Source organism: Gopherus evgoodei, chromosome 2 (assembly GCF_007399415.2).
Source record: "Gopherus evgoodei ecotype Sinaloan lineage chromosome 2, rGopEvg1_v1.p, whole genome shotgun sequence".
In the NCBI taxonomy this organism is placed as follows: domain Eukaryota; kingdom Metazoa; phylum Chordata; order Testudines; family Testudinidae; genus Gopherus; species Gopherus evgoodei.
This window is the reverse complement of record NC_044323.1, coordinates 214,586,363-214,597,366: the sequence shown is the minus strand read 5'-3', so window position 1 is coordinate 214,597,366 and position 11,004 is coordinate 214,586,363. Positions and strand designations below refer to the sequence as shown.

At 51.2% G+C, this 11,004-nt stretch overlaps 1 protein-coding gene across 4 annotated transcripts in view; it reads right to left on the bottom strand.

The window, feature by feature from the left end:
* Positions 1-275: 275 nt before the first annotated feature.
* Positions 276-11,004, bottom strand: part of IMPACT (impact RWD domain protein) — a 63,667-nt gene continuing 52,938 nt past the window's right edge. For all 4 annotated transcript variants that reach the window (XM_030552933.1, XM_030552932.1, XM_030552931.1 and 1 more), the window contains one exon: positions 276-1,068. In XM_030552933.1, coding sequence (XP_030408793.1) covers positions 1,000-1,068 — 69 coding nt within the window. In that variant the 3' untranslated portion in view covers positions 276-999. The remainder of the gene's footprint in view (positions 1,069-11,004) is intronic.

The following is an 11,004-nucleotide window of genomic DNA, read 5'->3' as shown; positions in this document are numbered from 1 at the left end:
GGCTTTATTCTTAGAACTCAAATAGAAATTATCAACCATAGTAATTAAAGATCATAAAAGTTAGAGATGAAAAAGAAGCTCAGCAAGTGAGAGATACAGGGAAAAAACCTCAGGATCCACATGGCAGGTCCTTAATGCATAAGAGGAATCCATTCACTCCCTTTGCAGGATCAAGACCTAAGTTTGCAGTACAGTAGAGAGAAATCTGGAAGTTCTATGAGAAAGGAAAAATTATTGGCACGAAAGATTCTACACAATCAACAAAACAGAACCACTTGTATGGATACTTGGTATTTAATATTCATTATTAGGTGCAATACATGATGATTTCAAAATTGCTGTTTCCTGTTTCAAAAACATTGGCTTTTCTAATTTTAAGGCACCTGACCTACACAGGTTTCAGCCTGACACACATGCAGGAAATTGTCAATGGACTGACAAAGTGACTTTTATAGTCTGTGGATTGCCACCTTTTCTTTTTTTTCTGCGTGATAGTTCTTGAGACTCCATCAAGCAGACTCTGAATTGTATGTTCAAGGACTAGATACACAGGAGAGGCTATCTGCTTTTTTTGTTAGGTACAGAAAGCTTAAAAGACAATATTCTTTACCAAAGTTTTCATGTCTTCATCCCAATGCTGAAGAAAACTGCTGACTGAGTCCCAGTTCAAGACAGGCACTTGACTAGTGACCTGATGGTACGAAGGCCAGTTAATCCATGTTCTGCCTGAATCAACTGTAGTTGACAAAAAAAATGGCTCTGGGTATGCACAGGACCCAGTTTAAAAGTATGACTATGGAAAACTCACTTGTTTAAGCTCTCTATTCCAGAACAGCTGAGGCAACCATAGAACAGAAAGAAAATGTTTCTAAGCCCTTGATGAATTTTCTGCTGAATAAACATATATATTTCTGAGGATCTTTTCTACAGAGAAAAGATTCATGTTTAATTTTATATAAATATGTGTAAACTAAACTTTTTATGTTATTTTTAAATGAATTAATGTTCAGTTCTCTTCTTGTCCTTTCTTACTCTTTTGTTCTTTCCCAATTGCTTAGATGATTCTTCCTGAAAGAAAAAAAATCACACAAGTATGATTTCAGTAATCTCTTGCCTTCTAGTAAAGTACACCTTGCTTTTCTGTTCACTGCTAACATTCTTTTGAGGTGATTCACTACACTACACTTAATAGTGTAATTCATTTCAAATATTCATAATTCAGAGATTTTGTGATCATTCAGACTTGCATATTTAACAAGCTAACTTGCTTATTTAGTAAATTTTTGTCTTTAGCAACTCTAAAACCTTTATTCATAGTTACAAAAGGAATTATTGCCCTGGCTCTGACCTTACTTACAACAGCTAAGCTCTTTAGGACAAGGATCTTATCTTCCTCTGTTTGTACATCAACTAACAGAATGGACCACTGAACCTAATTGCGGGCTCTGGGCATCATCCCAATAAGCACTCAGATACTAAGGAAGAGAGCTGAATGAATAGATGAGAAACCTAATAACTTCACACTGGTGTGATTTTACTGCGTTAACTGGGAGTGGATCAACATGTGTGCTTCACTCATTATCTTGCACTTCAGGACCAAAAATGAAAGAAAGTGCTCATCTCAATAGCCAGCTGGGGTTTTAGTGGAGGCAGACACAGTGGAAACAGTTCTCAACCAGAAGCATCTAATGCAGTGTTCCACATGCCCCCTTACTTCCTACATTCCCCTCACCTCTGGTGGGTGGGGGATGATGCTTCACTCTTCTCCTTATTTCCCTTTCCCCAAGCTGCCTCTCCCAAGGGCATAGGACCTATATGTTGCATCTGTGTTCAAGCTGTGGGGCATGACAGGCTCACTCCTGCTGCCACTGGATAGGTGGAAGGAAGAGGGGTGCAGGGTTGGATGATTGGCTCCCATCTGGTGCAGTGGGGGAAAGGGAGTGACCAGGTTTGCTTCCCAGGTGGGGAAGCCTTGCAGGCTCTCTGTTTCAGCCCCACTTTTAAGATACTAATGCTGGATCTCCTCTGATGCCAGGGGCTAACCTGATTGCCTGTTCTGTAGTGGAGATTTTTCCCCACCTGGTGAAATTAGTAAGTTGCTGTGTGAGTTTTTTCACCTTCCACATGGCATCCAGGAGGTTTGGCTGTGGGAGATTTAATTACAATTGTTATAACTTTTGGTGTGATCTGGTGTGGCTGGAGGATTAGGAAAGGCATTGGCCCTGAGTCCTTTCGTGGAATACCCAGGGGGTATGCCTATATGCAGGACCAGTGCTAGGGGTTTGAGCGCCCTAGGCAGACGGCAATTTTGCCACCCCTTGCGCTGGTCCCGCAGCTCCGGTGGAGCTGCCGCAGTGGTGCCTGCGGAGGGTCCGGTGCTCCGTGGCTCCGGTGGAGCTGCCGCAGTCGTGCCTGCGGGCGGTCCACCGGACCCTCCGCAGCCACCACTGCGGCAGCTCCACGGGAGCTGCCTGCCGCCCCCTCCGGCAAAACGGTGCCCACCATTTATTCTGGCGCCCTAGGCGATTGCCTAGGCAGCCTAAATGGTAGCGCCGGCCCTGCCTGTATGTCTCATGGAGCTTGTGCCTTCCCTCGTGTTGTGTCTCCTACCTCCAGCATGGAGGAAAGGTGGGGGTCAGGACTCTAGCTTCCAGGCTGGGGTGCCTGGCAGACCTAAGGGTGGCCTTCACTCTCATGTTCAGGTTTATAATACATTGGGGTGGCTTACCCTAGTATGGTGTGAGTTGTTAATAAAAATACAGCCTCCACATTTCATCACATTATGGTATCTGTGTCTCACTGTTTCCGTGTTCAAATCAACCCACAGTGTTTACGAGCTGACCACTATGAAGGGCCTCCAGTTTCTCATGTCTGGCATAAGTATCAAACACATCTGAATCTGTTGTTAAAACCTGTTGCCTTCCTACTGGCATGCAATTCTCACATTTTATGCATAATTTACAAAATGCCATTGATCCTTTACTGGAAACTAGCTTTTAACAGAAAAGTTCATCATTGGAACACATTAAAGAGTACTTTTGCTACGCTGAAGACAATTAGCAAAAAAGAACACTTTTCCAAGAACCACAATTGCTATCTATAGTACTAGTATCTTTAGCATTCATTTGATAAACAGTTCACTGAATGATGTTAACCGCTATAAAGCAGATCAAATTACACATGCCTTAAAAGGAACCGAGTCAATCTGAAATGTCATTACAAAAACGCATCGAAAGTAAATCCTGACTCCTTGAGGACAATTTTTTGCTTTACAATCACATTTTCCTATTTAAAAAAAATATTTTTCTCTCCCCTGCTGCTGTGTGAACAATCCACAATGCACACAAAAGAGAGGAAATGGATTGACTATACCATATAAGCAAACAGTAAAACTCAATATACACAAACTGCTGTGAAATGCACAAAGTAAACAAACAGAAACGGGGGAAAGAAAATTCTTATCTCTTTCAGCTATAACCATCTAATATGTACTTTGTATCAGAAGTAAGAGAAAAGTTTCATGCAAAAAGTATGATTTTTGAAGTATCCCTTAAACAATTGGTTCCAAGCGTCTGGATCCTTTTAGAGTTGGCAATTACATATCATATACATACATGCATATTTACAAACATAATTTATATCTTCTAGAGTGAAGAAGAGGAAGGGAACAGAAACATTGAGACACGAGAAGCTGGCACGGACGGTAAGGTGCCCGAGGTAGGGTAAAGACGGTTACTCACCTTTGTAACTGTTGTTCTTCGAGATGTGTTGCTCATATCCATTCCAGTTAGGTGTGTGCGCCGCGCGTGCACATTCGTCGGAAAACTTTTACCCTAGCAACTCAGTGGGCCGGCAGGTCGCCCCCTAGAGTGGCGCCGTCATGATGCTCGATATATACCCCTGCCGGCCCACCCGCTCCTCAGTTCCTTCTTGCCGGCTACTCCGACAGTGGGGAAGGAGGGCGGGTGTGGAATGGATGTGAGCAACACATCTCGAAGAACAACAGTTACAAAGGTGATTAACCTTCTTTTCTTCTTCAAGTGATTGCTCATATCCATTCCAGTTAGGTGAATCCCAAGCCTTACGTAGGCGGTGGGGTCGGAGTGAAATGTGGCAGAATGAAAACTGCTGAGCCAGAGGCTACAGCATCTCTTTATTGTTGAACCAGGGCATACTGTGAAGCAAAGGTATGGACCGAGGACCAATGGAGCTGTGCAACAGATCTCGTGGGTAGGAACATGAGCCAGCAAGGCGGCAGATGAAGCCTGAGCCCTGGTAGAATGCACGGTGATGTGGCTTGGGGAAAATATGAGCCAAATCATAACAAGTGCGGATGTACGCCATCACCCAAGATGAGATCCTCTGAGAGGAAAACAAGCAAGCCTTCCCTTTGGTCTGCTACCGTGACAGAGCTGGGGCACCTTACGAAATGGTTCTGTCAGCGCAATATAAATGCGAGCACTCTACAGATGTCCAGGGAGTGCAATTGTTGCACCCATTGCATTGAGCTGTGGGTAACATGAAAGGCCGAAACCACCTTAGGGAGGAAAGCCGGGTGTGGTCATAACTGCACCTTGTCTTTGTGAAACCTAGTGTACGGCGGAACCACCGTAAGAGCTCTGAGCTCGGAGACTCGTCTGGCCGATGTAACAGCTACGAGGAAAGTTGTCGTCCAAGACTGGTATAGCAGAGGGCCGGTCGCAAACAGCTCGAATGGGGGAGACATAAGTCTGGTTAAAATTAGGTTGAGGTCCCAGGTTGGGGCTGGGCGGCGCACCCGAGGGTGCAAGTGCTCCAAGCCCTTGAGGGACCTCGAACCCATAGAGTGTGAGAACACGGAACATCCACCTTAGCCTGGCTGGAAGGTAGAGATGGCTGCCAAGTGTACCCTCAGCGATGATACCGCCAGGTCCTGCCGCTGAAGGCCAGAGGCAGGCCAAATAGAGGGGATCGAGACCTCAGTAGGAGCAAGATCGAGCATATTGCACCTGTAGAAGAAACGCTTCCACTCGGCCAGGTACGTTGACCAGGTGGAAGGCTTCCTGCCACCCCGGCTCAGTTACGCAGCAGCCACACCATGAGGCGAAGAGGCTGCAGGTCCGGGTGACGAAGCCTGTCGTGGCCCTGAGTGATGAGGTCTGGGTGGGGTGGCAGGGTAATTGGGTTGGTTATTAACAGGCCGAGCAACATGGTATATCAGTGCTGCCTGGACCACGCTGGAGTGATCATGATGATGCGCGCTCTGCCCCTGCGGAGTTTGAGTAGGACCTAATGAACCAGTGGGAACAGTGGGAAGGCATAAAGGAGTTGGCCTTTCCACGGCATCAGGAATGCATCCAAGATCGATCCCGAGGAGAGACCTTGGAAGGAGCAGAACATCTGGCATTTTCTGTTCTCGCGGTGAGCAAACAGGTCTATGTGAGGAAACATCTCCACTTCTGGAAAGCAGAAAGCCTCACATGGGGCAGAGTGACCACTCGTAAGACAGGAAAGACCTGCTGAGTCAAAGCGCCAAGGCGTTCCGAACGCCTGGGAGAAAGGACGTCACCAGCTCCATCGAGTGGGCCATGCAAAAGTCCCAGAAATGGATGGCCTCCTGACAAAAGGGGGGAGGACCATGTCCCTCCCTGGTTATTTATGAAGCACATGGCCATTGTGTTGGCTGTAAACACCGAGATACCACGGCCTCGCAGCTGCCGCTGGAACCCCTGGCACGCCAGGTGGACTACTCTCATTTTTGGGGCATTGATGTGGAATGCCAGCTCCCGAGAAGACCAAAGGCCTTAAGCTCGGAGGTGACCATGAGCACTCAAGCAGAGAGATAACGCGTCCGTCGTCAGGGGCAGTGAGGGCTGGGGCGGATGGAACCGCATCCCTGCCCACACCAGGGAGGGAGTTAGCAACCACTCTAGGGAGCCTAAGGTGCTCGAGGGAACGGTGACTACCATGACCATTGGCTCCCTGTCCGGGCGGTACGCCGAGGTGAGCCGGACTTGGAGAGGATGGAGGCGGAGCTTGGCGTGTTTGGTTACAAACTTGCGGGCAGCCATGGACCCAGGAGACTGAGACAAGTGCGAGCCGAGGTCGTTGGGAAAGTCTGCAGACCTCGGATGATTGTTGCCATTGCCTAAAACAGCGGCTGTGATAAGCAGGCTCCAGCTAGGTCGTAGACCAGGATAGCCCCTAGGAAGTCCAACCTCTGCGTGGGAACCAGAGTGGATTGCTCTATAGTAATCATCAGGCCTAGACCTGTGAATAAGACTGTGACGATGCCCACGTGCTGAGTGGTTTGTGTCTCGGAGTCTCCTCGGATAAGCGAATCGTCCAGATATGGAAAAACACATATCCGACATCAGCGAAGGTAGGCGGCGACTATGGCCATATACTTGGTCAATACCTGTGGGGCTGCAGAAAGGCCAAACAGTAGGACCGTAAACCAGAAATACTGACGGTTGGCTAGAAAGCGGAGGTATCTCCTGTAAGGAGGGAAGATGGCGTTGTGAAAGTACGCGTCCTTCATATCGAGGGCGGCATAGCAGTCCCCAGGAGGCAAGGATGGAATAATGGTTCCCAGGGATACCATGCGGAACTTCAACCTTATCCTAAACTGGTTGAGTCCGCGCAGGACTAGGAAGGTCTGAGACCTCCGTTCGAGTGGGGGACTAGGGCATAACGGGAGTACACCCCCTTGCCCCTTTCGTCTGTTGGCATCTGCACCTCTTGTACGAGGAATTGCTCGTGAGAGGGGTCCCTGAAGGGAGACAGGGTTGGAACAGATTAGAGGTGGTACCCATGCTCCACCGTGCGCAGGACCCAGCAATCTGAAATTATCTGGGGCCACGCCAGGAGAAAGCGGGATTGGGATCCCGGCCTGTGACTGGTACACCGCCCTCAGGCGCACCTTGGAAGGTTCGTCTTTGGTCCCAGTGGTAATTGCGAGGGACCTTGACCTTGGCTCTTTAGGGGTCCTGACGTTTGTCTGCGACCACCTTGGCCTCGCCGTTTGCCAAAGTCCTCTCTCTGGCTAGGCACAGAGTATGGCGGCTGGGGACAGAAAGGCCTGCGTTTGGTCGCTGGCATATGCATGCTGAGAGAGCGCATTAGGACCCTATTGTCCATCAGGCTTCGCAGCCTGGGGCTGTCTTTGCCGCGAAGAGGTCTTTACCAACAAAGGGTAAGTCCTGAATGGCATACTGCAGCTCTGGCCGGAGGTTTGAAACCTGCAGCCATGAGATGCACCTCATGGCGACACCAAAGGCCAGAGTCCTGGCTGCTGAGTCTGCTGCGTCCAACGAGGCCTGGAGGGACGCTCTGGGTACCTTTTTCCCCCGTCCTCCAAGACGGCAGCGAACTCTTGGCGGGAGTTTTGAGGGAGAAACTCCATAAACTAAACTACCTTCACCCAGGTGCTATAATTATAGCAGCTAAGCAAGGCTTCTTGCTTTGCTACCCAGAGCTGCGGGGCCTCTGCAGAGTACACCTGGCGGCCAAGTAGGTTCATTCGCCAAGCCTCCTTCGGTTTCAGGGCTGGCGCCTGCTGGCCATGCCAATACCTCTCCTTAACAGACTGAAAGACTAGTGAGCAGAGAGGAGAGCGGACAGACGAGTAGTCGGACCCCTTAGAGGGCACCATACCGGGTCCTCTACCTCTGGGACCTCCTCCACCTCAGGTTGTCGGGGGGCGTATCAGAATCGTGGTCCTGAGCATAAGATCTGCGCATGTGGGATGACACGGATGCGTGTCTGGATGGCCATGGAGGTACTAAAAAAAGGCATGGGCAGAGTCTCTGACTCTATTGGACCTTGCCCAACTCGGCACCGGGGACCGGCACCGGGAGACGTACCGGTACCTGGAACGAGATCCAGACCTGCAACCAGAACGGTGCCGGGAGGTCGACCGAGATCTCGAGGCTCGGGGAGAGGCTACGGGAGTCACGGCCCCTGTCGCGGTGCCGGGAGTCGTAACGGTGCCGATAGTAGCGGGTCGGTGAACGGGATACCGACCGGTGCGGCGAGTGCGACCAGTACCGATGAGGAAAACAACACCGGGACTGCAAGTGGTGTCGGGTGTGCCGACAGGACCTGGAGCGTCTGCGGGACCGTGATCATGAACGGTGCCGCTCTGCTGTGCTGACAGAGGACGATCATATGAAGAGACTGTATTACCAGCACCTGCGGTGCCGGGGTCAGGCAGCATCGACTCTGTCATGGCAATGAGATCCCTCGCCGTTGGTAATGTCTCCGGCGTGGAGGGAACAGCAGGCTCAACCACAGTGCATATTGGGGAGCTGTCAGGGACCGGATTCGACGGCCCTCGTGGGACCGGGATCGACGGTACCGAGATCGTCAGAGCTTCGTTAGGTGTCAGTGCCGGGCGATCCGACTTAGATGAGCTCTCTGGCTGCGGTGCAGTTGGCACGGAAGCAGCAGGAGCAGTAAGCTCAACCACGGCGCGTGCCAGGGAGCCGTCAGGCACCGGATTCGACGGCCCTTGTGGGACCGGGATCGACGGGCCTCAGCAGGTGTTGGTGCCGGGCGATCCGACTTAGACGAGCTCTCTGGCTGTGGTGCAGTTGGCACAGAAGCAGCGGGAGCAGTAAGCTCTACCATGGCGCGTGCCGGGGAGCTGTCAGGCACTGGATTCAATGGCCCTGGGAGACTGGAATTGACAGTGCCAACGTCATCGGTGCCTCTGCAGGTGTCGGTGCCGGGCAATCCGACTTAGACGAGCTCTCTGGCTGCAATGCAGGTGGCACGGAAGCAGCAGGAGCAGGGGGCTCAACCACGGCGCGTGCCGGGGAGCCGTCAGGCACCAGCAGGAATTGTAGGCTCTCGACCTCGGAGGAAGGGAGCGGTGCCGAGTCGACTTCGGTGCCGGCAACGGCTGGTGCTGAAAGGCCTTGGCAGTACCGGCTGGGTCCGGTGCTGAGGAGGCACTTCTGCCAGCCGCTTGATCATCGCTCGGTCCCAAAGGTGGAGGGGTAAGTGAAAGTCCCGCTCCTTTTTGTTCTTGGCTTAAAAGCCTTGCAAATAGGGCACTTAGCTGTCAAGTGTGATTCCCTGAGGCACTTCAAACAGGAGTCGTGTGGATCTCCCTTCAGCATCGGCTTCTGGCAGGCCAAGCCCATTTTAAAACCCGGTGAGCCGTGCATGGGCTCCGGCACCGGCTGCAGGGAAGGGGCTACTTCCTGAACCCCGCTAACTATTACTAAACTAACTATGTTAGCAAAGAAAAAACGTATAACTATACAAATATATTTATAAAAGGATTATAACTGCATAACTATATACGAGAACTATGAGTAGCTCGGGAAGTGGAGGTCAGCTAAGCCGCGCTCCACTGTTCCAACGACCGACACAGGCGGTAAGAAGGAACTGAGGAGCGGGTGGGCTGGCAGGGGTATATATCGAGCACCATGACAGCGCCACTCTAGGGGGCGACCTGCCAGCCCACTGAGTTGCTAGGGTAAAAGTTTTCCAACGAATGTGCACGCACGGCGCACACACCTAACTGGAATGGATATGAGCAATCACTCAAAGAAGAACTTGAAGTTTCAATATTTGAATTGTTTGGGAAAATTAGAGAAGGATATCATTTTGATACTTAGCACTTATACACATAGGTGCCGACTCCGTGGTTGCTCAAAAATGGTGGGTGCAGCCAGACTCCTCCTGCCTGCTAGTGGCCCTGCCAGTCAACTCCTCCCCCTCTCTTCCTGCACATCCTGCCCACAGTGGTCAGCTGTTCCGTAGTATGCAGGAGGCACTGGGACGGAAGGGGAGGAGGGCAGAACGGGGCAGGAAGAGGCAGAGTGGGGTGGAGCAGGGGCAGGGTGGAGGCTTGAGGGAAGGGGTGGAGGTGAGGAGAGGCAAAGCGGGGTGGGGGCTTGAGGGAATGGGTGGAGTAGGGGCCAGAGGTGGGGCCAGGGAGTCAAGCCAGGGAGTCAAGCACACACACACACACCCCAGCACATTAGAAAGTTGGCATCTCTGTTTATACATAACTTCTGTTTCAGTACTTTGCAAATATTAATTCATCCTGTGTGCGCAAATATTATTGCTTACACAATGTATTACATAAGTAAGAATTATTATCTGAAGTTTATAGATTAGGAAACAAAACCCAGAAAAGTCTGAGACTTTCCTATGGTCACACAGGGAGTCTGCGCAGAGCTAGGATCAGAACTCAGATCACCACACTTCAAATTAGCAGAGCCCTGCAAACCTGCAGGTATCTGCTTTATATCCGTGGAGCATTTTTGCGGATAGCAGCACAGATGCGGATACAAATTTTGTATCTGCGCAGGGTTCTGACGGTAAAAGACGGGCAGGCAACTGTGAGGAACTCAGCACAGAACCTCCATCTGCCCTGGGCGGGGGACTGGGACACAGGTCGGAGGCTGCTCAGGCACCCCACCCAAGGCAGGTGAAGGGTTCGCAGCAGCTCCTCACAGCTGCCAGCACAACTCTCCACAACCCAACTCCAGCTGGGGATGGGGGGGTGGCTCAAAACCACTGCCTGGCCATGGCCATGGTGGCTCAAAACCTCCATGCTGGCCTGGCCAACTCCATGCTCCACAGGTCTTCCCCTTCCCCTGGCCAGGCCAGCATAGAGCCCAACTGGGGAGCCATGGCGAGTTGCAGTGGACCCTCCACCTGCCCACGGTGTGAGGGTGGGGAGCTGAAAGCAGCCCACAGCCATGTCCCCGCCCCCCATGCTTCCTGCCTGGCCGAGGGCAGGTGGAAGGCCCGGGACTTCGCATGGGATCCCCACAGCTGCCCACGCAATCTCCCCAACCAGGCTCCGACGGTGGGGAATGCCTTGGAGCCTCAGCGTAGAGCCCTGCTAATCCGTGGATATGTGCAGATATCCGCACGCACGGATGCGGATAGCCACAGATAATTTTTGCAGATCGACTGCAGATACACATTTGTGTATCCGCGCAGGGCTCTACAAATTAGATACTTTAACCATAAGCCAAACCTTACTCTCTGTCATGGCCC